This window comes from Alexandromys fortis, unplaced genomic scaffold (genome assembly GCF_014885135.2).
Source record: "Alexandromys fortis isolate MF-2015 unplaced genomic scaffold, M_Fortis_MF-2015_v1.1 scaffold_6, whole genome shotgun sequence".
Taxonomy (NCBI): domain Eukaryota; kingdom Metazoa; phylum Chordata; class Mammalia; order Rodentia; family Cricetidae; genus Alexandromys; species Alexandromys fortis.
The window spans coordinates 18,569,838-18,596,833 of NW_026067902.1; the positions used below are offsets into that span (position 1 = coordinate 18,569,838).

The 26,996-nt window shown below is 46.6% G+C and overlaps 1 protein-coding gene across 1 annotated transcript in view; it reads left to right on the plus strand.

Moving 5' to 3' along the window:
- Vps39 (VPS39 subunit of HOPS complex) overlaps positions 1–26,996 on the plus strand; it is a 40,276-nt gene that overhangs the window by 7,797 nt on the left and 5,483 nt on the right. Inside the window, exons 3-19 of the mRNA XM_050134173.1 lie at positions 1,736–1,800; positions 2,496–2,538; positions 3,953–4,047; positions 5,042–5,140; positions 5,685–5,777; positions 7,970–8,153; positions 10,728–10,848; positions 10,935–11,055; positions 15,906–16,035; positions 20,307–20,449; positions 22,796–22,939; positions 23,365–23,506; positions 23,622–23,708; positions 24,154–24,227; positions 24,537–24,635; positions 25,076–25,193; positions 25,997–26,125. Of these exons, the coding sequence (XP_049990130.1) occupies positions 1,736–1,800; positions 2,496–2,538; positions 3,953–4,047; positions 5,042–5,140; positions 5,685–5,777; positions 7,970–8,153; positions 10,728–10,848; positions 10,935–11,055; positions 15,906–16,035; positions 20,307–20,449; positions 22,796–22,939; positions 23,365–23,506; positions 23,622–23,708; positions 24,154–24,227; positions 24,537–24,635; positions 25,076–25,193; positions 25,997–26,125 (1,887 nt within the window). The remainder of the gene's footprint in view (positions 1–1,735; positions 1,801–2,495; positions 2,539–3,952; positions 4,048–5,041; positions 5,141–5,684; positions 5,778–7,969; positions 8,154–10,727; positions 10,849–10,934; positions 11,056–15,905; positions 16,036–20,306; positions 20,450–22,795; positions 22,940–23,364; positions 23,507–23,621; positions 23,709–24,153; positions 24,228–24,536; positions 24,636–25,075; positions 25,194–25,996; positions 26,126–26,996) is intronic.

Here is a 26,996-nt window from a genome sequence, read left to right on the forward strand (position 1 = left end):
TAGTAAGAGTTATAAGAACCTCTCCGCAGATGTCCAGACGTCCAGGGACTCCTCTTCCAGCTCTCCCTTGACCCAGAGGTGCTTTGGCCATAGCCTCAAGCTCCACAGTTCACAACAGGAATGGCCAGTGAGCACCTGGCTCTGGATAGCAGCCACTGTGAAGTCAGGAACCAGGCCTGGCCCAGCTCTGGAGACCCTGAGGGCTTAGCCTTAAAGATTTTTCCATTGGTGTTTGGGATGACAGCAGTGATTGTGGTGTTAAATATTCTAGAATGCAATATGCTATCATTTGGAAAATTTGTGACTTGTGAAACTATTTTTCCAGATGCTAGTTTTGAAACTTCCAGTTGAAGTTTCAAATCATGCATGCAAAGGGCCATCCAATGCATCAGGCAGACCAGTGTGCTCCCGCTGTAGCAGAATAAACAGCACACTGATATGTCTGAGGGTGAGTCCTCGATCTCAGAAACTCCCTTTGTCAAGTCTATTATCTACAGTGAAAATCAAGTTGCAGATAATACTGCTATTTTCCAGCTGTGTCTTTGTGAGAACAGATGTTTGCCCAACACTGGCTGTGCCCCTAGCTACTGTTCCCATCCGACACCTCAAATATGACTTTGGGACCTGCCGTAGTGCCACATACCTATAATCCCAGCACCTTTGGAGGCGGAAACAAAAGGACAAGAGCTCCAGACCCTGTCTCAAAATAAACAAACAAACCCATCAGTGAGGGTCTAGTGAGGCGCTCCAGTGGTGAAGGGCTTGGCTGACGACCCAGATTCAAGGCCTGGAACCTGGGTAAGGGGAGAACTAACTCCCGCCCCAGGAATAAAAGAAAATGAGGAAAAGGTAAAAACCCGTGTGGCAGTTCATGCCCTTAATCCCATCATTCAGGAGGCTGAGGCAGGAGGATTGCAGTAAATTCAAGACCAGCCTGGCCTTTACAGTAAAAGCTAGGCCACCGCAGGCTACAAAGTAAACTTTTCCTTGGACAACACTGGGGTAATAGTGCCAGCTCCTTGGGGTTAGCTGTGGGATGATATACAATGTAGATTGAAATCAGTCCCACACATTGTCCCACGAGGCTAGTCACTGCCTCGTGGTAGCTGTTTATGATGTAATTGCTCGGTTTTGATCTGGTAACTCCTGTAGCTGAATGTGCTTGCTTCCCCAGCAAGATCCGGCTCCTGTGTCTTTATGGTGTTGATTTTCTTCCCCTTTTTTGCAACAGTGGCAGCAGGTGTAGCCTCACCTGAAAGTGGCAGTAAGTGTAGATGCATCCCCTGCTCGGGCTTGGAGATGGTGCTGTTTGCTCTGTCTGCAGGATGCAGGATGCAGGGCGGCTGCCGGGAGGTAGTTCTGTCTAGGTGGAAGTAGACTTTGGCCTGAGTCTCATGGCTGGGGCTCTCAGGTGACTACAACTCTACCCTCTTTTTGAGAAACACTTGGCCAGAGTATTTTGTAGAGTAAGATCTTCAGACTCCGGGTACCTGGCTGCTTTGGTAAACACCTTGTGATCTTTCCTGCTGATGGTAAAGGTGCATGAGACCCTCCGCCGTAACCCTGGGGTTGAAAGCCGCCTACTGTGCTCAGGAAAGAGAGCCGCCTGTTTTAGACCTCTGGCTTGTAGTCCTTTAGGTAATTTAAAGGTTTATTAGGAGTGCACATGACGCCGTGTTTTGTTTCATATGTGTCCCTGTGTTTGGAACTACAGAGGTCTGTTTGTTTTCTACAGGTTGTAACAGGTTTGAGGTAACACTAGAGAAGTCCAATAAGAACTTTTCCAAAAAGATCCAGCAGGTAAGTGGCCTTGCTCGTTGCTGTATTATTTGACTCCATGAAGCCCTGCTGTGTTAGTCTGGTTTTCAGCGCTGTAATGCAATAACCGAAGCAGGCTACTTTAGGAAGAGCCAAGATCGAGCTCACAGTTCTAGAAGTCTAAGAACACAGTGCTGCCAGCATCTCAGCCACGCTGAAAGCCTCATGACAGGACACACATGACAAGGGAAGGTCATGCTGTCCCACAGGAAGCCGGAGTGATTCAGGAAGAGTCTGACCTGTTCAACAGCCTGACCTCTCTTGAGAACTAATTGAAGAATCCCATGAGCACTAATTGGCTCTCTTCTAATTATATATCCCAAGTGACCCATAGACTTCCCACCAGACCTTACTCCTTAATGTCACCACAGTGGAGATCAGGCCCCCAACAGAGGCTTTAGCTATTGAGGGACACACTCAAGCCCTAGCCAAAGGTGGAACTTGTTGATGTTACTTCATTTGAATCCTCTTCTTTCTGCCCTCTTTATATAGGGACTCAGCCTGTGGTCATGCACCTGAATCCTCTTTCACAAGCAGAGACCATGGTTACACAGAAAAATGAGTCAGGTTTCTGTCACCAGTACAGGCCCTTTAGTCTGGTTTAGTCTTGTTAAGTGAACTTTCAGTAAACCTTACCGGAAATGTTTAATTGTGTGTGATGATTTGCTATTTTCCAGATCCATGTGGTTTCCCAGTTTAAGATTCTAGTCAGCTTGTTAGGTAAGAAAAGGGGCTATGTTTGTATTTTCTGTGTTAATTTGATAGTATTTAACAATGAGCTGGTACCTTTTAACCAGATACAGCAGGGCATATGGGTAATGAAGGTGACATCTGTCATGAATTTGAACTCTATTCTTCAAGATTCTCTGTTCAGTGATCAACAAGTAATAATCTATCCAGGGATCATATATCTATATACCATAACCTATGCAAGTCTGACATAGACATTAGAAGTACAGAAATCAAGGAGACATTGCGTCTACCTTTGATTATATTCTCATTATCATGGCCAGAATTTAGGAAGTAATGGTCATAGAAACGTCGACAGTGCTGTGGGATCCGGGGAATAGGAAGGACTGATACAGTTTCCATAGGAAGAGAGAGGTAGGCAGAACCTTTGTGGCAGGAGCAACTTAAGCAAGGCTGTCATGTGGCAATAGGTGTTCCTTGTGGCCTGACTTAGGACATGTGATGAAGATGACAAGCTATCCAGCAAGAGGCAGCTGGAGCCAGACTGTTAGAGCCCTCACCTGCAGCGTCATGGTTTTGCAGGAGGCAGCCAGAGAGGCTGAAGCCTAGACACTTACCTCACATCCTGGACTATTTAGCCCAAGGCCTGAATGACAGAATCATTATAACTTTAGTTTCTGGTCCACAGCTAAACATTTAAGCACTAAATCTCCACCATAGGAGCTAGCTGAAAGGTCAGTTTAGATGTTGTGGTGATCCTTCTGCCCACAGGTTTACTTTCTGCAGTTTTGGTTACCTGTGTCAACCATGGGCTTGAAGCAAAGACGGCAGTGAGATATTCTGAGAGAGACGGCACCCCTGTGCTGTTGCTGTTGTGTCTGTAATTGTGCTGTTGTTCATTGTCTTAGTCTCCTCCTGTGCCTAGTTAAGCTTTGTGAAAGGTTATACGAACAGGAGAGGAATACAGGGTTGGTCTGTCCTGGTTTGGCACTGATTGGTGACTTGGAACTGAGTGGTTCATGGGAGACTTTTCTAGTTTTGCTGAAGCAGAAATCTTGCCATGGTTTGTACAGGATCCAGGGAGTCTTTGTTTTTTTTTTTTTTTCTAATAGGAGCTTGCTAGCTTGTGTAGCTGAGAAAACTATTTCCTGAATAAATGTTGACGTATTTCCGCACTTGAGAGTTCAAGTGCAGTAGGAAGTGAAAGCCCCCTGAACTGAAGTCATCTCAGAGTCTTAAGGAACAGAATACGCAGGTCAGAAGATGCTTGCACTGATAGAGTCGGGAATGGACCATTGTTAGTGAAACTGGAAGTACATCCTCAGCCAGAGTCTGCAGTTCACTTCTTTTAGATGTTACACAGTTAATTTTTTTTTTTTGATGATTTTATCTTGGTGATTGTGTTAGCGATTGACTTAGTGACACTGTGATTTCTCCCAAACAGAAAACAACATTTATGTCCATGACTTGCTGACATTTCAACAAATCACTACCGTTTCAAAGGCCAAGGGGGCATCATTGTTCACCTGTGACCTCCAGGTGAGTGTGTTTGAGGTGAACTTTGGCTTTGTGAATCCAGCACTGCCCAAGTTCCTAACACTCCATGAGAAGAATGGCTCTGGCATCCAAACCCAGCAGCCTTCAGAGAAGAGTATTTTGCTTTGAGTCATATTATATGTGGTCTGAGGATGCAAGCTTTTCATTCCCTGTGTGCTAGTTAAATTGCCAAGTGTCAGTGTGTCAGGAGGCAGCTAGCCAGGGGTAAAGGCAGTCAGTTGTCATGCCCACCACTGGGGGAAAGCAGCGCCTCACACTATCATGAACCTGGTCAGCTGTAGTCTTTGTCATAGGGAATTTGCATTGTTCAAAAATGACATCTTTGTTTTTGCCAATTCGTCATCCTTCTGTTCTTCAGACTTCCTGGGCCACTTCTCAGCTGGGATTGTTGACAGCTTTTGGTGGCTCTCACTCTTTTTCTTAAAGATGATTAGTACACAGTACTCTGCCTGCATGTATGCCTGCAGGCCAGAAGAGGGCACCAGATCTCATTACGGATGGTTATAGCCACTATCTATGTGGTTGAACTCAGGACCTCTAGAACAGCCAGTGCTCTTAACTTCTGAGCCATCTCCTCAGCCCCCTCACTTCCACTCTCAATTGCCCTGTGCTTGGAGAGGTTCTTTTCCCAATTCTTTCCAAGTATTCCAAGTGGGTCTGCTGTCACCGACTCATGCTGGCCCCGACAGCCACAGGCAAGAAACGTTTAAGGGAAAAAGGGGGCAGAGGAGGGGATGGCCCAGTTATAGAATGGAAGACATACCCTGGGATTGTTTTCTGAATTGAGAATGTCCGTCTGAAAGAAGTGCTCCTCATCCAGGTGTGTCTAAGGATGGACAGACTGGCCTTCCTCCACCCAGCCCTGGCAGTGGGGCTCTAGGATTTGCAGGTTTAGATTCAAGTCGAGGTTGCCAGTCTGCTTGCCGCTGTGCCTTGGAGTCACCGCATGCTCACTGGCCTGGGTGTTTCTCCCTAGCACACCGAGACCGGCGAGGAGGTGCTGCGGATGTGTGTGGCAGTAAGGAAGAAGCTGCAGCTCTACTTCTGGAAGGACAGGGAGTTCCATGAACTGCAGGTAAAGTCCACTGTCCCTGCCGTGGGGATGGGGTGGGAGTTGGTGCTGTAGCTGGTTTAGAGCAGTCTCTGTTTAGAGCTAACAAGGTTCTCCCAGACAGATGCACTGACGCAGAGCCCTGGGAGCTGCTCGTGCCCACTGCTGCGTAATTCCACAGCATTACCGAAGATTATTTTATCTTACGGTGGCTCTCACCTTTTCCAGATGTATTTTCCAGTTCCTGGGTGATTTATATTTTTATTAGGGTAATTCATGTTGTTGGTTAGTTGGTTTTCTTTTGTTACTGTTGTTTTGAGACAGGGCTTCTCTGTGTAGCCCTGGCTGTCCTGGAACTTGCTCTGTACACCAGACTGGCCTTGAACTCAGAGATCTGCTTGCCTCTGCCTCCTGAGTGCTGGGATTAAGTCCAAAGTTGATTTATATTTTATTTATATAATTCTGGGAGTGTAGGGTATTTTGCAGACTAGAAGTAGTATAACAACAGAAAGGCCTGGGTCCACTCCCCTTAACATCTTTTCAGTTGAACTCATATTCTCTTTTTTAGGGGGACTTTAGTGTTCCTGATGTGCCCAAGTCCATGGCATGGTGTGAAAATTCTATCTGTGTTGGCTTCAAGAGAGACTACTACTTGATCAGGGTAAAACCTTCTGTTTTTGCCTTGGGGAGGTGATCGTGAGTTTACCTTGACAGATGATCATCACTTCTGAACTATAGGTCGGGAGACCTTGTTAAGTACAGTTCCTGTCTGTGTGCATAGTTTTTGTGTGTTTTTGCTCTTAATATTCGCCCAAATCGGGTGTCTATGTGCTTTAGACGAGCAGAGTTAGCGCTCCTTCTCTGCGTCATTATCCAGCAGATCTGATGACTGGGAGAGGCCCAGGGCTCTGGCTTACTGTCTGTTCGATCATCGTATTTTTTCCCAAGCGTCACCTGCTCAGAATTCAGAATTACATATGGATTTTTTTAGTGTTAGCTTAAGTATTTCTGATTTTAGAGTTTAAAATCTCTTAGTGTGTTTGTTTTCAGTTTTTCCACTAATTTCAGAAGTTGCATTGGTGTATTATAGAAATGCCGATGAGGAAATGGGGGTGCTGCTCATCCAGACTCCCTCTCTCCCCAAATCAGAAACAGTGCAGGTGAGGGACGGGACCTTCTGTTTAATTCCCCAGCACCTAAAGAGAAGAAAATAAGTACTTCTGCTATATGGGATTCTTCCCTGTTTTTAGAATATACCTTGCTGGATGGAGGCTGGAGATGGCTCAGTGGTTAAGAACACTGATTTCTTTTCTAGGGGATCCAGGTTTAGTTCCAGCACCCATAGGGCAACTATGAGCCGGTTGTAACTCCAGCTCCAGGGGATCTGATGTTCTCTTCTGGCCTCCATGGGCACAGGCACATATGTGGTGCACAGACATAATATGCAGGCAAAATACTATACATATAAAAAATAAAATCTTGCTATGCAAACTGTCTTTAGAACTTGTTTTTTTCCCCCACAGAGTGGTGAACAGCCACAGCGTTGTCTTTCCTCCTCGTGTGCTTACTGTAGGTAGAAGAGATGGGCGGCTCCTCACCTCATAGAGTGAGCGCAATCTCTTGGCTTCTCCCTGGTCTGCTAACCCAGACCCGGCAGTTCTAGAAGCCTTCCTAATTCTCCCCACAGTGTTAGCTCCTTATTGTTTATCTCTTTGATATTTTTGCTCTGCATGTTTAGTTTGGGGATGTTTTCCTGCTGCCAGCACTCGGGGTTCAGAGTCCCGAAGGAGTTGCTGCTCTCAGCAGATGGGATTCTAAACCAGGCATGTGCATACTGAGAGGAGTCTGCAGAGAGGCGGGGCCTAAGGCTGGAGCAGGTGTCTCACCTTCCGACTCCTGTGGACGCTTCTGTCACACAGCACCATTGCCACTGAGCTATAGACTCGGCCCCCTTCACCTTCTTAAGGTTTCATTTTCTGAAGGTGGCAAATCTTGCTTTAGGGCCATGGCTATTAAAAAAAATTGCTCATGTCCTGACGTACATTAAATTCTATTCTTTTTGTTGTATAACTCTTGGTTTTAACAGATATCTAGGGTTATATAACTAATGCCACAGTGACAATTCTAAGCAAGCCTGCCACCTTCCTTCCAGCTGCCTCTCATCCAGCTCCTAGACCTCCACTGATAAGGATGCGTTGTCTCTTAAGTTTTGTTTTTTGGAGAATGTCAAATAAACAGAATTGTATCAAGTGGAGATCTACATAGCATAGTACATTAGCGATTCATCTGTGTGCGTACGTCAGTGGTTGCTGTCTTTCACAGCCGAAGTATTCTGTGCCATGAATGGACTGGAGTTTGTTTATTCGCTTGTCAGCTGAAGGGTATACCTGTTCCCCATTTTTAGCAACTCTGAAGAAAGCTGCTATAAGCGTTTGTATGTGAGAGTTTGTATAAATGTAAAGTTTTATTTCCCATGGACAGTAGTACCTAGAGGTGGTATTGCTGGCACCTGTGGTGGGTTTGTGCTTAGCTCTATGAAAAGCTAGTATATAAGCTGGCTGTACCATTTTCATGCCCACCAGCAGTGATGTTCTGTATTGTAGCACCTCGCATCGGTAAAAGCCCCAGCTGCTCTGCACTGTAGCACGGTTGGTGCCGGGCAGATGATTTTCTCCATTCTGGAAACTGCTCTTGCACTGTGGAAAAGACGGTCACAATGAAAATCATATTCGCTCGAGTCAAACAAGGAACATTATTGGCTTCTCTGGTTTGGGTTTTGTGCGGGCTTTTCTAGGCTGCGTACATGCCTCTTTCTGGGAAGTGCTGGCTGACTCCCCTCATGTCTTCCTGCAGGTGGATGGAAAGGGATCCATCAAGGAGCTCTTCCCAACAGGAAAGCAGCTGGAGCCCTTAGTTGCGCCTCTGGCAGATGGAAAAGTAGCTGTGGGTCAGGATGATCTCACCGTGGTGCTCAACGAGGAAGGCGTCTGCACACAGAAATGCGCGCTCAACTGGACAGACATCCCAGTGGCCATGGGTGAGGCCAGCAGTAGCTGCTGCTTTGTCCTTTGGATGCAGGCTGTGTCATCCCTGTAGAATGGGTTCTGTAGGGGCTCTAGCAGACTGCCCACCTTCTGCTGCTCACCCCCGGTCCCCTTCTTTTAAGTAAATACTTTTAGGGACATTAAAGAAGGGATAAGGCTTTTCTGGAAGTTGAGTTTTGCTTCAGAGGGGGAAGAATCTACAAAGAAATATGTATTTCAGGAAGTGGTGTCCACCATCGTTTCTACTCTTCTGTCTCTTCTCTCACCTTCTTGTTAATGGTGTTTATTAGCTCCTTTGGAAAACAGTCTACTTCTGGAAATTTCTTACATATCCCTCTGATATTTATAATTTAGAGGGACAGACTGCCCTCACGGTGGAGTCTTTCTAAATCCTTAGGCTCCCCTTCCTCTGCAGTGGTATTTTCTGGAAGCATATGGCATGCTTGCTACACTTCCCTTGCAGTCAGAAACACAAACATGGTTAGTGAGTTAGAGAGGCTCGTGAGTAAAGGGTTGCATTTCAGATGAAGAGCTAAGACACTGTGGATGTGTTAGAATTCAGAAGTTCGCAGAGATGAAGTCTGATTGTTCAGTTAGACATGAAGATGATGCCCGGCATAGGGAAGATTGGACGAGGCCAGGCAGGGAGTCTGGGATTTGAAGAACAGTTTCCTTACATTCTGGGCAGACAGAACAGGGTGGAACTGGCTGAAGATGCAGAGACAAGCTGACCACAGTGAGATGCTGTGCAGTGCTTGACCAGCTCAGCCAGGAGTCTGAATCATGGAGGAACTAGCGAAGGCCAGCTGTCAGAGGCCCGTGGGACGGACTGAGAGGCTGGGACGGTCCTAGGTAGAAGAACTTCTTGGTAAAACATTGTGTGCTGGAGCAATGGCTCAGCCGCTAAGCACTTGTTGGCTCCCAGCACTCATGTCCAGTAACTCACAACTAACTGTAACTTCAGCGCCAAGGGATCCAGCACCTTCCTTGGGTTTCTGTGAGCACACCCACACACGTAGACACATAAGTAAATAATAAAGTAAACCTTTAAACCCAGCAGTTTTACAGAGTGTTCTTAGCAGACCACAAGCTCTCACCAGTCTCAGAGCTAAGAATATCACCAGATAACACCCGAAGCCTTTAGCACAGCTCCCCGGCTTTGCTGTAACCTGCCTTCCTTTGGCCCCAAATCAAAGATTTTTTACTTATGATTTCTTTTGTTCTATCACTAATGACATCTCATGCAGCCACATTCACAGTGGAATGCACTTCTTAGGGATACCTGGATCTGTGTTCCTAGGCCATGGTCATACCTAGGTCCAGAATAAACTCTCTCTTCCTCCCTTTGAGGTGAGAACTGTTTGTTTCTGCATTGACGGCACCACTGATTGAATCACACCTGCCTGCAGTACTCATGTTTAAGTTTCTGCAGTTAGGTTTAATGTTGTGTACAAGCAGTAAATTTATTTCAGAATTCAGTATGAAGCAAAGCTTTTCTTTATTCCATCTTAGAAGTTCTAAGTTTTTATGGCTCTTTCAAAAATATTCTTTCTGTTGCCTGCCTTCATGTTAAATTTCCCTCATCACACAGCCTCCCAGAGGAAGGCTTTCATGGCAAGGAATTTAGATTTTTTTGCATACTAACTTTAGCACACTTATAGATTCTTTTGCTTCACCCAGTACACTAAGCTAGCTGGATTGTCCCATTCCTGCTACAAAGTACAGAAAGGAAAGAGTGGATTTGGTAAATGTTCTTTTAACAAAGTCAAGGAAGAAGTCAGGGTGGTAGTGCGTACCTGTGGTCTCTCCCCTTCCTTAGGCCTTGCCTCCCAATACCAGTGCATTGGGGATTAAGTGTCAGTGTATCGGTGTTTGAAAAGACGGGAATGTTCCAGCTGTAGCAGGCATTAAGTGGGGTTTGTATTTCTTTCTCTGAAAATCTTAAGCAGGAACCTTAGCCAGTGTAAGGAAGGGAAAAAAGAAACTTCCTCCTGTTCTCTCTGGGGAATGCAAGGCAGTTCTGTAGCCCAGTTCTGCAGCTGCATTGGCAGGAAAGCTGCACCCTACCTTTATCTGACCTGGCTTTGTGACAGATAGGAAAATGGCACAGGAAGCGTCTATATAGTGGAGCTGGTCCAGCCATGTTAGCAAAGCTCGGTGTAGCTCTGCTATGCAAGAGATGTCTCTTGGGGGCTGGAGAGATGGCTCAGCGGTTAAGAGCATTGCCTGCTCTTCCAAAGGTCCCGAGTTCAATTCCCAGCAACCACATGGTGGCTCACAACCATCTGCAATGAGGTCTGGTGCCCTCTTCAGGCATACACGCAGACAGAATATTGTACACATAATAAATAAATTTAAAAAAAAAAGAGATGTCTCTTAATATCACTTAAGCAGGCAATGGTCCTCTTTCCTGTGGATTGCACTGAGGGAGCCTCCTGTCTTGGTGCTTGACCTAGGATTTTTTTTCTTGAGATCTATTTACATCACCTTCATGTTATCTGAGTCCAAGCCCATCCTTAACCCAAAGCCTTCGACAGAACGCAAGCTCAGCACGTCCTCTCTTGCAGAGCACCAGCCCCCATACATTGTGGCAGTGTTGCCCCGGTACGTGGAGATCCGAACGCTCGAGCCGAGGCTCCTGGTTCAGAGCATTGAGTTGCAAAGGCCCCGCTTCATTACCTCAGGGGGGTAAGGAACGTCTCTCTTCACTTGCTCCCAGGTCCGTGTACCATCATAAGTCCCATGCCCTCTTACCAATGTTCTTCTGCTTCCAGATCAAACATTATCTATGTGTCCAGCAATCATTTTGTTTGGAGACTCATTCCTGTTCCCATGGCAACCCAAATCCAACAGCTTCTCCAGGACAAGCAGTTTGAATTGGCTCTACAGCTCGCAGTAAGTCTTGTTCCTTAAATTTGGGAGGCAGACTGCTTTCCTCCTTTTCTAAAGCAGCTGACCATGGTACAAATATTTGTATTTATAATTTTTTTTAAAACAACTCTGAGATTCCTTCTTTTTTTTTAGATTTATTTATTTATTATGTATACAGTGTTCTGCCTGCATGTATACCTGCAGGCCAGAAGGGGGCACCAGATCTCCTTAGAGATGGTTGTGAAGCCGGGCGTGGTGGCTCACGCCTTTAATCCCAGCACTCGGGAGGCTGAGGCAGGCGGATCTCTGTAAGTTCGAGACCAGCCTGGTCTACAAGAGCTCGTTCCAGGACAGGCTCCAAAACCACAGAGAAACCCTGTCTCGAAAAACCAAAAAAAAAAAAAAAAAAAAAAAAACAAAACCCAAAAAAACAGATGGTTGTGAGCCACATGTGGTTGCTGGGAATTGAACTCAGGACCTCTGGAAGAGCAGTTAGTGCTCTTAACCTCTGAGACATCTCTCCAGCCCCCTGTATTTATAATTTATATTGTATTTAGATCTCTATTTATATAGATGAAGAGTAAGCTGGAAGCCTGGGGGGCTTTGATTGGGGTTTGAGTATCTATGTAACTAATGACATTACTTTGCTTACCTGTTCAAGTGTAGACTGAATGTCAGTTATAATGGTGTCTTCTAGAAAGTAATGGAAGAAATAAAATAGTTTAGTAGATATTGTATGGTTTGGAACAATTAAAGACCATGCATACATTAACATATAGTAATAGTCAGTTTTTGCCTATAGCCACTAAAGGGCCCCTCGGTTCTTTCAGAAGCGACTTCTGTGGACAAGTGTAAGTCTTCAGACTCTGCCTCACTGTTACACTGAACCAAGCTGCAGCCTTCTGTTTACTGTGGCCATGGGCCAGTCAGCTTTTTATCCCTGTATCAACAGACAGCTTAGAAAAAGTGGTGTTTATTTACCTCACATTTTCAGAGATCCAGAGTTCAAATGGCGTAGAGCAGGCTCCCCGACAAGGCCACTCGTTGGCTTTGCTACCACCTGGAACAGACAGAAATACAAGGACAGGCCGGGCGATGGTGGCGCACGCCTTTAATCCCAGCACTCGGGAGGCAGAGGCAGGTGGATCTCTGTGAGTTCGAGACCAGCCTGGTCTACAGAGCTAGTTCCAGGACAGGCTCTAAAGCCACAGAGAAACCCTGTCTTGAAAAACAAAAACAACAACAACAACAACAAAAAAAAAACAGAAATACAAGGACATACAATTAATCCCACCATGAGCAGACAAGAGGGATAACAGCCCTCTCTCACGAATGCCTTTTGTTCCTAGTGACCCGAACACCTTCCAGTAAGCCACACTCTTGAAGGTCCACACTCACTTCACTCACTTCTCGGTATCACCACCCTAGGAAACAGGTTCCCGACCCTGGGGTCTGGGGGGACACAAATCGCATTCTGCTGTTTGCAGCCGCTCTCCTTTGTGTTCATGTGGACTGTTGTTCCCAGCAAAGCAGCAGTGTGTCTTGCTCCATTTTTCTCTCCCATTGCTAGTGATTTTTTTCCCCCTTTAATTTTTGAGACAAGGCTGTGTAACCTGTGCTGGTGTGGCGGTCTGCCCACCTCACCCTCCAAGTGCTGGTATTACAGGCATAGACTGACGCATGTGGTTTCTGTGATAGTTTGTATTATCTGTAGGGAGTGGATTTGATTTCCAGAAATGACCATACATCTCTGGACCTAACCTGGGCATTAGACTGAACAGTGTTAATTTAAAGAGGCCTTGATGCTGTAATGGTAAGCTTGATTTCTAGATGGTCTTGCGGGTCTAGACTGTCTCTGAATGAGAAGCAGCGATCATGTTAATTACTTCTGGTGGCCGCTTTTATGTATGTGCATGTGTGCGTGCGCAGGTTCACATGCACTGGTGTGTGTACGTGTGGAAGCTAGAGGCCTCAGGACAGCCCTCCATAGGGCTGAGAGGCAAGCAGGTACCACCACACCAGCCTTTCTTCGTGGGTTTTAGGGATCAGACCGGTTTGATCTTTGTGCTTGCCGTGCAACACTTTATGGGCTGAGTTATTTCTCAAGCCCATGGTGGCTGTTTTGAAAAACAACTTTTATTCTGTGTGTGCAAATTCTGTAATTAAATTCTAAATCCCACTTTAGAATGCTAGTTTTTCAAGCTCATGTATATCTTGTATGCTGAGTCTATTGCCCCTTTCATTCTCTGCGTTCCCTTTCCTCACCCCCCCCCCCACACTGGTCCCCTTAGTCCTCTGGACAGGTTTGCTTCTCCTTCCTCTTTTGCCAGACAGCTGCATTGTTGTGAATGGTGCTGCAGTAGACACTGGTATGCAAATGTCTCGAGGATGTGACGTGAGGCCCCATACCCAGGAGTGGTGAAGCTGGGTCCTGTGGAAGGTCGAGTGTAAAGGTTTTTGAGAAATGTGGCTGGACTTGGCATTCACTCCTCAGTGCATAAAGTCTCCCTTTTGTTCTTGCTCTTGCCAGCGTTTGTTGTCACTCGTTTTCTTGATGACTGCATTCTGACTGGGGTAAGCTGGAGTCTCAATGTTATTTTAATTTGCATTTCTCTGGTGGCCAGTGAGAGTCAACATTTTTCGTATTTTTATTGGCATTCTGTATTCATGTCGGGTTTGTGTGTGTGTGCCTGTGTAAGCATGTGTTAGACAGAGGTTGATGTTAGGTGGCTTCCCAGTCACTCTGTATCTTATTTTTCGAACCTGGAGATAACCAGGTGGCTGAACTGCCTGGCGTAGGGATCCTCTTCTCTCTCTGCGTTCCCAACACAGGGATTATAACTATGTACAGCTGTATCTGGCTGGCATTTTGCTGGGGTCAGACTCTGAATTCAGGTCTTTAAGAACATTACAGATTGAGCCATCTCTCCAGCCCCAGTATTTCATCTTTTTCTAAATGTTTTTTCATATGTGCCTGGTACACAAGATGAATATGACAGCCTGCCTATGATTTCAGCCTTGGAAGGCGGAGACAGATCATGCCCAGAGCAAGCTGGCTAGCAAGACTAACCGTATCAGCCAGCACTGGGTTTGATTGAGAGACCTTGCCTGATTGAATAAGGTGAGGTCTGTATGGGAATCCCTTTTGTTCTGAACTCACGTATTGCACTAGGGATCCTTCGAACATGCTTCTGTTAGCATTCTTTTTCTTTTCTTTTGACAAGGAATCTCTCTCTACGTAGAACTGTCCTGGAACTCTCTATGTAGAACAGGCTGACCTGGAACTCGCAGAAATCCTCCTGTCTCTGTCTCCCAAGTGCTGGGATCAAAGGATGCTCCATCATGCCCAGTCCTTTGTTTTTGCTGTTGTTGTTTTGTTGGGTTTTTTTTTTTTCCTTTTTTTTGAGACAGGGTTTCTCTGTAGCTTTGGAGCCTGTCCTGGAACTAGCTCTTGTAGACCAGGTTGACCTCGAACTCACAGAGATCGCCTGCCTCTGCCTCCCGAGTGCTGGGATTAAAGGCGTGCGCCATCGCTGCCCTGCATTTTTTTTTTTTTTTGAGGCAGGGTCTCTCTGTGTAGCCCTGGCAGTCCTGGAACTCACTTTGTAGACCAGGCTGGCCTTCAACTCACAGAGATCCACCTGCCTTGGGGATTAAAAGCCTGTGCCACTACCACCTGGCAGATTTTGTTTTTAAATGTAACTTTAGACTTGATGAGATTTGACCAGCTTTCTATTAACGTCCATTTGTGTGTGTAGCAGGATCAAATCTGGCACTCGTGTTCATTAAGCATTTATCCTCAGTGATCTCTAGGCTGTGACAGTTCTTCCTCTTCCCTTGTTTGTCATGGTCTTAATAGATTTCAGGGACACTAGGTAGGCGCTCAGTAGAAGCTCCGGTGATTTTCATTGCATAGGTTCTTTACAACGTGATGTGAAGATTGTCATGCACCCTCTCCTTGGCTTTCCAGGCATATGTGTGGTACACATACATTTAGGCAAACATGCATAAAATAAAAGTGCATTTTTTTTTAATCATATAAACAGGGGCTGGAGTGATGGCTCATAGGCTAAGAGCACTGGCTGCTCTTATAGAGGACCTAGGCTGGATTACCTGCACTCATGACAGCTTATAACTGTCTATAACTCCAGTTCCAGGGGACTCTGACATTCTCTGCTGGTCTCCATGGGTACTGCACACATGGGGTGCACAAACATATATATGTGTGTGTGTGTGTGTGTGTGTGTGTGTGTGTGTGTGTGTGTGTGTGTGTGTATGAAATAACAGCAACAGGTACTCAGTGCAGGCAAAACACACACACACACATACAAAATTAAGCCAGGTGGTGGTAGTGCATACCTTTAGTTCCAGCACTCCGGAGACAGAGGCAAGTCTGGTCTACAAAGTGAGTTCCAGGATAGCCAGGCTACATAGAGAAACCCTACCTCAAAAAACCAAAAACAATAATAAATAAATAAAATTTTTTTGAAAATTAAACCAAGTTTTAATGCAGATGCTTTAAGAAATAAAAGTTTCCTTCAAGCCTGGTGGTGGTGGCACACACCTTTAATCCCAGCACTTGGGAGGCAGAGGCAGGCAGATCTCTGTGAGTTTGAGACAGCCTGGTCTACAAGAGTGAGTTCCAGGACAGGCTCCAAAGCTACAGAGAAACCCTATCTCCAAAAACAAAACCAACCAAACAAAAAGAAATAAAAGTTTTCTTTAGAAGACGTTCAGCAGGCAGTCTGTGCAGGCAGATACTGTGTTGCTTCTGTACATTTTATTTTAGCACCTATGGCTGTTTTACCACCTAGAGTGAGCAGAGTAAATATTTGGAGAGTGAATGAGCTTTTATTTATTTTGTCTTTTCTTAGGAAATGAAAGATGACTCAGACAGTGAAAAGCAGCAGCAGATCCATCACATTAAGAACTTGTATGCCTTCAACCTCTTCTGCCAGAAGCGCTTTGATGAGTCCATGCAGGTCTTCGCTAAACTTGGCACAGGTAACACGCAGGTGTGGTGGAGGAGAGGGCGGGGAAGATGGGGAGAAATGAGAGCAGAAGAGGCTCGCTCTCATCACAGTTGGCACCTGTGCTGGGCAAGCTCTCGTGAGGGGCCACGTGGTTACACACTTACAGCCCCATCCTATCTAATGTGGTCCTGCCCATTAATGCAGGCTTCCAGTTTTCCAGTTTTCTTTGTCCTCATCATTAGAGAGAGGTAACAGTCATCCAGCCCAGCAAAGGTGCATGATCAGCTGGTGCTCACTGAATGCAGGGCTCACAGAAGTTCCTGGGCTAAACAGTGGGTCACTGTTGAGAGCCAGCGCCAGCCAGTGCTGAGCCCTTGCTCTCTGGTAGAATGTGGTGGTGAGGGGCAGGTACATGGGAACTGACCCTTGTGGCGGCCTGAATGAGAATGTTTCCCATAGCTCAGGTGTGCATATTTGGTTCCCAGCTGGTGGTGCTGTTTGGGGAGATTAGGAGACATCCTTACTGGAGGAAGTAGTCACTGGAGGTGCGCTCTGAGAATTTAGACTCTTGCCACTTCACTTTCACTCCCTGCTTCCTACTTGAGGTTCAAAATGTGAGCCCTCAACTTCCGCTCCAGCGACCATATCTGCTGTTTGTGCCACCCCGCCACGACAGACTCTTGTCCCTCCAGAATCTTAAGCCAAATAAGCCTCTTCTCTACGTAGCCTTGGTCTTGTGACTGCAATAGAAAAGTAACTGGTACAGCCAGCCAGAGCTCGTGCAAAACCCCGGCTGAGTCTGAGAGCTAAGGCAGTTCTCCAGCCACAAATGGTTTGCAAGAAAGAGCTCACCAAAAGGAAACAGGTTGCTGCTGAAGGGAGGTGGGACTGGAGAAATAGCTCAGATTTCAGATGGTGGCCATCACAAGCATGAGGACATGATGCCAGTCCACAGAAGCCATGCAGAAAGCCAAGTGCAGCGGTGCATGGTTGTGTGTCACTACAGTGCTGGGGCTTGAAAGCAGACGCCCTGCGTGCTCCGTGTTTACTTCATCTGTGCAGGCAGCTTCCCCAGGTGGCTTGACTTAGCAGAAAATATGTCCTTGAAGCTGCTAACCAGCTGTTTGCATGCATTATAGTGGCATTTGTGTGGGGTTTTCTGTTTCTTTTAGGTCTGGTGTGGTAAAAGCTTTCTTCTGGAGCTGTGAGCCGCTCTCGGTCGTTTCCAGACATTAGTGATCTGGGGGAGAATACGCACAGACCAGTGTGATTGTTGTCTAATATGACATCATTCCTACTCTAGCAACTACACATAAGCTAATCCACAGTAGCCAAACTTGGGTGAGTCTGGGATGCCATGCCATAGATGGCTTTGGGAGCACAGCACTGGTGAGGAGGCCATGTAGGCTCACATTAGGTGTGAGCCAGGGCTAAAATACCCTGTTTACAAACCCAGCGCAGCGTGGACTGGATCCAGATGTCTGTGCTGGCTCCGCTGCCACTCTCTTCTGTGTTCTATTGCTAAGTCACCACAGCCCTATGTTCTGAGGGGTCTGTTTTGCAGTTGAATATAAAATAGTTAGGCATCTCTCCAGATGGGGCGTTTTAGTTATCACCTGGCAGATGGTGCGTCCATGAGCCATGCCAGGGTCCAGGGAAGAGTATTCTAGGCTGAGGGAACAGCCAACACATGTTCATGAGGTAAGAAGAATACCTGGGAATTCGGGAGCTGGCCAATCAGCAGAGTGGACAGAGCTGTCCAGTGTCCTTTCTCTGCTGAGTGATGTCATTTCCTTGTTCTCATGTGTCTGTGTTCTTGGTTTTGAGGGTGTGGTGTAACCCTGGTCTCCCTCTAAGCAAACCTAAGTGTTGGCAGTGCCAGCTCTGCCCTCAGTCCTGGGCTTCTAGGGTAAAGCACGTCACAAGTACACAAAGTTCTTGCATGAGAAGTCATTCAGTTAAACATTGGGGTTGGCAGAGGGTGTGTGTGTGTGTGTGTGTGTAATAGAGTTCTCCAGAAGCAGGAAGACCGAGTGAGGCCAGACATGGTGACTGGCATCTGTGTCACCTCCGCACCAGTGCAGACAGTAGCTCTGCGCAAAGCCATCCTGGGCTACATAGTGAGTTCTAGGCAAGCCTGACATGGAGTTTGAGAACCTATCTCCACAGCCAAACAAAAGTAAGAAAGTGGACTGGGCCCTGGAGCGTGAAGAGGAAAAGGATTGTGAAGGGAACCATGGAGTCACAGAACTCTCACTCTGTGTCCAGAGACCTGCGGGCCCAGGGTGCCGTTTGGTGATGTGTGGCATGAGATCAAGCCAGAAAGATAGATTTCCAAGAACCCCAAGGGCCACAAAGGAGCCTGGAGTTTGATGGGCCTTAGGCAATATCGCAAGGCCTTTTGACTTTGCAATGCTGGCACTGACGCCTGGGACTTGAACATGCTAGAGTCCCATCCTTGAGCTGCACGCCCAGCCTCTCATCACTGGGTGCTCAGTAGACTGTTTGTAGGTGTAGATGTAGACACAGGAGGCGGGCACAGGCGGGATGTGCACTTCCTGTTCTCCACAGCGGCCTTCCTCCCAGAGGCTGTGCCTTGGTGGGGCTCCTGTGCTGCCAGCCACTCGTAGTTCCCCATTCTCATCAGCATTTCGACAGATTCCTGCTCCTGAGGAATGGGGCCTTCTTAGACGGACCCGATACTGCGGTATGCTGTGACGTGGGTCAAGTGGATTCAGAGCCTCAAGGGGAGTCCTGCCTTCCAGTTGGTTGGCCAAGTGCTCATGTCCATTGCAAGGGAGGTGGCCTTCCCTTGCCCAACTCTGCATTTTTCTAAGGGAAAATAAAGTATAAGAATGGGACAAAGGTCTTTTAAGAAATCTTGATCTGAGTTTGTTGCTCATTTTGTCCCTTCATACAGATGTTTTTGACATTTACACATTTAACAGAATGGGATCATGTCGTGTACTTTAAGTGTGTGCTTCATAGTTACAGTGTGCACTTTGTCGCAACACTCTCGCCAGCTGAAGTAAAACACTGTATTCTGCTGTTAAAGGACCTATGCATTGTTTCCAAAATCGCAGTTATAAATAATGTGCCCCTTGCATGCACACTGTGGCTATATACTAAATTCTAGAGGGTAAAAAAGAAAAAATCCATTTGGATGTTGAGTTTTTATTAATTGTGCTGATTTCTAATATATTTTATTACATTACACTTTTATCACTTTAAAAAATTGTGTATGTGTGTGTATGTGAGTGCACACGTGTGTGTATGTGAGTGCACACGTGTGTGTATGTGAGTGCACACGTGCGTGTGTGCGCACATGCACAAATCTGTTGGTTGTACCAGGCTTCTTGTTTTGGGGCCATCAACCAACTCCCAAATCATGACCCAGAGACTTATTATTGGTTTTAAATGGTCTGTTTGGCTTAGACTCATTTCTGGCTAGCTCTTTTAACTTAACCTGTATCTGCTTTTTGCCTTGGGGCTCATTACCTTTCTTGTATATCTTACTTTGACTGCTTCTCTAAGTCCGACTGACTTCTTGCTCCAGGCATGTCCTTTGTTCTCTCCTCCTTCTCTCCTTCTTCTCTTCTTTCAAACCTAGATTTCTCTTCTTACTTATTCTGTCTACCTGGCAGCCCCACCTACCTTTCTCCTACCTAGCTATCGGTGATTGAGCTCTTTATTAGGCAGGCAAGGGGAAACAGATACAACACATCTTTACATAATTAAACACACATCCTTACATCGTTAAACAAATGCAGCATAAACAAAGTAACACACCTTTACAGTTAGTGTTCTACAGCATAAACAAATGTGACACATCTTTGCCTAGTTAAACAAATATTCCACAACAGTTGGTCTTTTTCACTTAAATACCAGTTTTTTCTTTGCAAGTTTTGAAAAGTCTGCTTCTTTTAGAGTTGATAAATAGTCCTAATTCTGTGTCTGTAAGTCTTGCCATTTTTTGTTACATATGAATGAAATTTTTATATAGTGTTCAGATCATAACTAGATGGCTTACTAAGTTTTTGTGAACCTAGACTCATTTCTTAGGTTGAGGGTAATCCAGGCATGCTTATGTACGTGTATAGTTGTAGCACTTGTAAGACAGAGGCAGGATGATTGCCACAAATCTGGGGCCAGCCTACTCTATGTAATAAAGTGATGACCAGCCAAGGTTATATAGACCTGGCTCAAAAAAAAAAAATGAAATTAAGCAATAAACCATGGGCACAAGGTGTTCTCTGCTACCGTACAGTCATGTTGTGTTTTGTGTGCTTGCCTTTCTTACAGACCCCACCCACGTGATGGGCTTGTACCCTGACCTGCTGCCCACAGACTACAGGAAGCAGCTGCAGTACCCCAACCCGCTGCCCACGCTCTCTGGTGCCGAACTGGAGAAGGCTCATTTAGCTCTCATTGATTACCTGACACAGGTAGGTGTGTGGGAGGCTCGGCCTCAGAGTCCCATCCCTGCCTCTCCATAGCAGCGACAGGGCTGCAAGAGGTCCGTAAGTGGAAGCTCTGGAGGTTGGGGTAGGTCATCTGCTGCTCCCTTCAACTTAGTAGTACCAGTTATTTTTGTCCTTTAAATACTTTTATGAATTCTTTGAGAATTACATACAATGTATTTTGATCATATTTATCCCTAATTCCTCCCAAACTTCCTCCTAACTTTGTATCCTCTTTTTAAAGGACAATTTATACTGTCTATGTGCTACTTAGGTGTGGGATCAGCCACACCCTTAAAGTCTTTAATTGACACTTGTTCCCCCAGAACCAACAGCTATTCATAGCTCTGTGGTTAAGGGTCAGGGCTGTTTTGTTTTAAATCAAATCCTCATATCAGGAAGTATTCACAGTAAGTTATTATCTGGCCTAAAAAGGGTAAATTTTAATTATTATGAACTTTTCATGCCATAAATGTGTGTGGTGGGAGGAAATGCCTATAGTTTGGGAAACATAGACAAGTATAAGCCATGGGACCGTAGGGGTGCATGCCTTTAATTTCAGCACTTTGGAGGCAGATCTCTGAGTTTGAGGCCAGCCAGATCTATAGAGTGAGTTCCAGACAGCCAGAGATACACACTGAAACTCTGTCTCTAAAACAGTGTAAGCCAGAAACATAACACCCATAGTTCTTCCCTAGAGAAGTGACCAACACTTTAGCATTGCTTGCTTAGTTTCTTACATGTATTCACGAACTAGCCTCTACCTGTTTAAGATTATTTTTATTTTATGTATAGGGTGTTCTGTTGACATGTGTGTCTGTATAATACATATATGCCTAGTGTCAGCAGAGGACAGAAGAGAGGGCATGGGTGCCCTGGAACTGGAGTTATAAACAGTTGTGAGCTGCCATGTGGGTACTGGGATTGAGCCCAGTCCTCTGAAGAAGAGCCTGGCTCTTAACTACTGAGCCATTTCTCCAGCCCATTTTGTTTTTATTGATTAATTTATTTATTAAATTAAAATCAGTGTATTTTCTTTTTTATAGTTTACAGCTTAAAATTTAGCTATCTATTGGCAAAGTCTTTCCTTGTCAGTAGTTATCCTATAATATGTTTATGGTTTAATTTTTTTCAATTTACAGACAATCGAGTGAAAGTTTAAAGTCGGCACTACAACTTACCTCTACAGCTCAGGGTTTTGAAGTAGGAACTCATGTAGCCCAGGCTGAACTTGAGCTCCCTATGCAGCTAAGGATGACCTTGAACTTGTTACCCTCCTGCCTTGTTTCCCACGCGCTGGGACTGCAGGTGTGCAGACTACACCCAGCTTATATGATGCTGGGGATTTGTGCCTGGGAGACAAGTACGCACCAACTGGATTGTATCCCAGGCCTCAAACTTCTTAGCTCTCATTTTGTCACAAATGCTTCCTGATTATTTCCTGTGTGTGCATTTGTGTCAGAGACTTTAGAGCGTGTTTCAGGCATCCCTGCGGGCTCTGAAAAGTAGCTCTGGAGAACTCGTCCTGCTGAGCTTCACGGCTGCTGCAGGGTCAGTGGGGGGTCAACTTGTCTGATCAGCGTCTCAGCCTTGAGCTCCAGGGTACCCAGCTATGACTGGCAGCCTGCAAGAATCACACAAGCTTGTCTCATTGTTCACACTTTGGAGCCCTGGACCAAGTAAAGACGGTTCCTGGGATATAAGATTTCCAGAAGGCTGTGTCCTTTGGCTTCTGGTGTCTCAGCTTTGGGAAGCAGATCACACTTTCTTCCCTGGTCCCCGGTGACCTTGGAGATGCAGGAAATTAAACAGCACCATTATTTTGCCAAACAAGGCCATGGCTTTGGCAGACAGAAGTACAAACGGAATGACTGTGCTGTCTGAAGATTGTTTTTATTCATTTATTTATGTTGAAATGGGGTCTCGCTATGTTGCCTGAGTTGTGCTTGATTGAATTCATGATCTTGAATTCTCTGGTCAGCTTTCTGAGTAGCCGTGATTACAGGCCTGTGCCTCCATAGCCAGCTGGATGAGGTTTTAGAACAGGCAGAAGCTAATCTTAGAGACAAGTGGGGTTTGGAGTATAGCTCCGTGGTAGAGTGCTTGCCTGGCATGTGCGAGGCCCTAGGTTGGGTCCCTAGCACTCCAGAAACAAAGCGGGAGTTCATCGCCATCATCACGGGATCTGCGGCAATGTGACAGTCATGTCTGTCACATCATGAATGCCGCTGTGAGATCCTGGGTGATTTGGGGGACTTCAGAGTTAGCTCAGCTCGGATGATGAAGGTAGATCTAGTCCTGGCCTTGACCCCATGTTTCTGCCATTTACAGAAACGAAGCCAGCTGGTAAAGAAGCTGAATGACTCGGATCACCAGTCCAGCACCTCCCCACTCATGGAAGGCACCCCCACCATCAAGTCCAAGAAGAAATTACTACAGATCATCGACACCACCCTGCTCAAGTGCTACCTCCATGTGAGTTGTGTCAGGATGCCAGTCCCCTGGCGGGATCTCTGTAGGAGACTTCCACTAGTCACAGTAAGATTCTGGAGGAAGGAGACCTCCTCGCCTTTGCACGATGCCTTTGTGATAAGGGGATAAGGCAAGATACTCTTTTGGGAGGTTCCTTTGCTAGTGAACTTGAAGCTAGTGCCACAGTCTCAACAGGGACAGTAATACCTCAAGGAAAGTAACCACCGTTTTTCTCAGAAGCACTGAGCCATGTGCTGAAGAGTAGAAACATGCCCTGCAGGCCGCCGCTTGTCCTTCTGCAGCAAGGGCCATTTGCTCCCTGTGCTTGTGAGCCTGGAGCAGCCTGGCTAGCGAAGGGTGGGGCTTCCAGGAAGGAGTTCTTCTGCCATCCCATGTGATCCTATGTCAGCAGCCTGTCTCCCCCACAGACAAACGTGGCCCTGGTGGCTCCCTTGCTGCGCCTGGAGAACAACCACTGTCACATCGAGGAGAGTGAGCACGTGCTGAAGAAGGCTCACAAGTACAGTGAGCTGATCATCCTGTATGAGAAGAAGGGGCTCCATGAGAAAGGTGACCCCACAGGGCCTTCCGGAGTCCGGGGGCAGGGGGCTCTTGTACATTGGCAGCGTCCAGTGGACCTCAATGAGGAAGAGGCTGATGGTTTGTTCTTGGGCTTTGTGGCCAGCTCTGCAGGTGCTAGTGGACCAGTCCAAGAAAGCAAACTCACCTCTGAAAGGCCATGAGAGGACTGTGCAGTATCTGCAGCACTTGGGTAAGCCCTGTTGTGGTGGTGGGTTTGAGACGGAGCCTCCCTGTGTAGATCAGGCTGGCCTTTAACTTACAGAGGTCCTCCTGCCTCTTCCTCCTGAGTGCTAGGATCAAAGGCGTATGCCACCACATCCAGCCCTGAGCCCCACTTTTAAGAGCAGTGGGTGTGGCTCCTATTTGTGTGGATCTGGTCACCCTCCATTCCTGAGTCTGGTCCTTCCCTTGTATTCCATCTGTTCTGTTCCTCTGCCTGGCATCAATAATGCAGTGATCAAACCATGAAGCCCTTTAGTATGTGGACAGACCATGAGGAGCAAGCAGCTCTGAATGGCTGGTGCTTGGCTCTGTCTTGTCCACGGAATGAATCCATACCTGTACACCTACCCTTCCAGTCTTACTGGACAGTCTGATTTTTGTCTACTGCTAACAACCTTACTTTTCTTTTGAAGGCACAGAAAACCTACATTTGATTTTTTCCTACTCGGTCTGGGTGCTGAGAGACTTCCCAGAAGACGGCCTGAAGGTAGGCCGTGGCCCTGGACTTGCCTGGTGCCGCAGTTGATCCAGACTTTGTTTGGTGAAAGGAGGAGGCTGAGTTGCCCATTCCTTTGGCATCATAGGGTAAAGTGACCATGTGGGACAAGACTGTATACATAGAGGGAACCTTGTCCTAAGGCCATTAGGCTCCAACCTAGACCGCTGTCTATCAGACAGCTACTGGTGCCTTATCCACCCTTCCCCAAAGTGTCTGCAGCCCCAACAAATTGAAGGCATGTGTGTTTGTACTCGGAGTCAGAGGTTCTGCTTGTAGAATTCAGGTTTGTTCTGACAGATATTCACTGAAGACCTCCCGGAGGTGGAGTCTCTGCCGCGAGAGCGAGTGCTCAACTTCTTAATAGAGAATTTCAAGGGTCTGGCTATTCCTTATCTGGTAAGATACAGTTTGGTTTGCCCCAAAAGACTTTAAACCCAGCATCTAGGAACATTAATCAACTTAGGCAGTTCAGATTCCAGGGAGGGTGGGTGGTTCCCCAGGGAGCCAAGTTAGGAATGGCGCTCTTAATGAAAGTTTCTCAATCTAATGGAGAACCAAGGGAACCAAGAATTTAATCCCAGCATTTGGGAGAGGCAGAGGCAGGCAGAGCTGATTTCAAGGCCAGTCTGGCCTACACAGTGAGTTTCACTTTAGATTGAAAATTTAAAAACAACCTTCCTGACCTCACTGGGTTTGTTGTGGTTTTGGAAGAGCTGCCCCTAGGTAATCTTTGCGGCTTAGTTAGGGAACAAGCATGATGGGACCCGGGAGGGAGACTGGGAGGTGGGCTCACAGCACAGAGGGTACCAATGAGAACGACCTTCCTCCCGCCTCAGGAGCACATCATCCACGTGTGGGAAGAAACAGGCTCACGGTTCCACAACTGCCTGATCCAGCTGTACTGTGAGAAAGTCCAGAGTCTGATGAAAGACTACCTTCTGTCCCTGCCTACAGGTATCAGTGCCCACCCTCAGCAGGTGACCCCAGACACTGGTGCCTGCCCACATGTAAAACTACACCAGTTCCATTCCACGCTCTCCTCACTATATGTATGGGAACTAGGCTGAAAATTTAAAAATATACAAACATAGACAGATGGGGCGACAGGGACATCCTCGAGACAAGAGTGCCAAGAATACCCCTTTATTGTGCTCAGGGGCAGTTTATATAGGGCTCTGGCCACACCCCAGCTCTTGGGATCTTTCAGCTGCAGGCCCATCAGCCTGCCATCAGGGTCTCGTGCTCAGAGCAGCTGCAGGCTGCTTAGAGCAGAGGAAAACAAGTGTTTACAAGAAATTCAGGGTCATGACCTGCAGTCCCCAACACCCACAGGAATCAGTGCCCACCCTAAGTGGGTGGCCCCAGACACTGGTGCCTGTGTGTGGTGGAAACAGGCCCTGTTGTTCTCTCTGGGTAGGAGGACCTTTAGGGGAATCGGAGGCACTCAGGAGCCCTTGTCTGGTTATGGGTATCTCTGGGAATCCTCCTAAGTAGGACAGAAGGACAGATCTGTCTGCAAGATGACAGCTGTGTTGCTAAGAGACATGTTGGCCAATATGTTTCTCTGTTCACAGCCTTCCTTAATGTCACACTGGTGTTTTAGGGCCAGGGAGACTATGGAGTAAAAGAACTACTGGGAAATCTCCTTGGAGGCCCCCCTTGCTCACAGGGGGACATCCCTGAGCCCCATTCCTCTCATTTGGCCCCACATTGTTGCTTAGCAACACCTTTCATGTGGAGCTTGGTTTCCCTTAAAGGCAAAAATCCCGTCCCCGCTGGAGAGGAAATGGGCGAGCTGGGGGAATACCGGCAGAAGCTGCTCATGTTCCTGGAGATTTCCAGCTACTATGACCCAGGCCGGCTCATCTGTGATTTTCCCTTTGATGGTGAGTGTCTCACTTAGTGCCGAACCATTTCAGCTGAACACAATGGGAAGGCTCGTCTCTGCCTTTACCGCGCTGCTCTCAGCCCCCAAGGGTGGGCGTGTGAGGACTAGCTCCTGTCCTCACCATCACTTTTGCTGAGGCTGAGACCAGACTCCGGGTGTGAGCAGTGCGCTCATTTGTAGATTGTCATCTGTTGCTTTAGATATAAGGAGTTCTTATTGGAACTCATGGTTGAATTCTTGTAAGCTGGCATGACTCACTGAGAAAAAGATAAGTCTGTCTGGCATTAGCTCTGTGAATGCCAGCACCAAGTGTTTGCCTCTCCTGCACTGGAGTCCCAGTCTGTGTGATCTTGGCTGTTTAATGAGTGTCCTTTCTCAGTTTGTGAATGATTGTTAAAAGAGTGAGATATGACCAAGCATGGTGGTGCACACCTTTAATCCCAGCACTGGGGAGGCAGAGGCAGGGGGATCTCTGTGAGTTTGAGGCCAGCCTGGTCTACAGAGCGAGTTCCAGGACAGCTAGAGTTATATGAGACCCTATCTAAAAAAGGAAAACGCTGGAGTGGAACTGGTACGGCACCTCCAAGTTAGCTTCCTTCTCCTTGAAACATTCTTTTAATAGTTTTCTCACTTTCAAAAAAAGGTAGTAGTGTTTTCTCCTATTTTGTTTCATTGTATTTTTTATTACTTTGATGCTTGGGATTGAACCTTTGTGTGTGTGGGTTTTTTTTTTGGGGGGGGGGTTGGTTTTTCGAGACAGGGTTTCTCTGTAGCTTTGGAGCCTGTCCTGGAACTAGCTCTTGTAGACCAGGCAGGCCTCGAACTGGGATTGAACCTTTGCATATGCTAAGCATGCACTCTACTTCTGA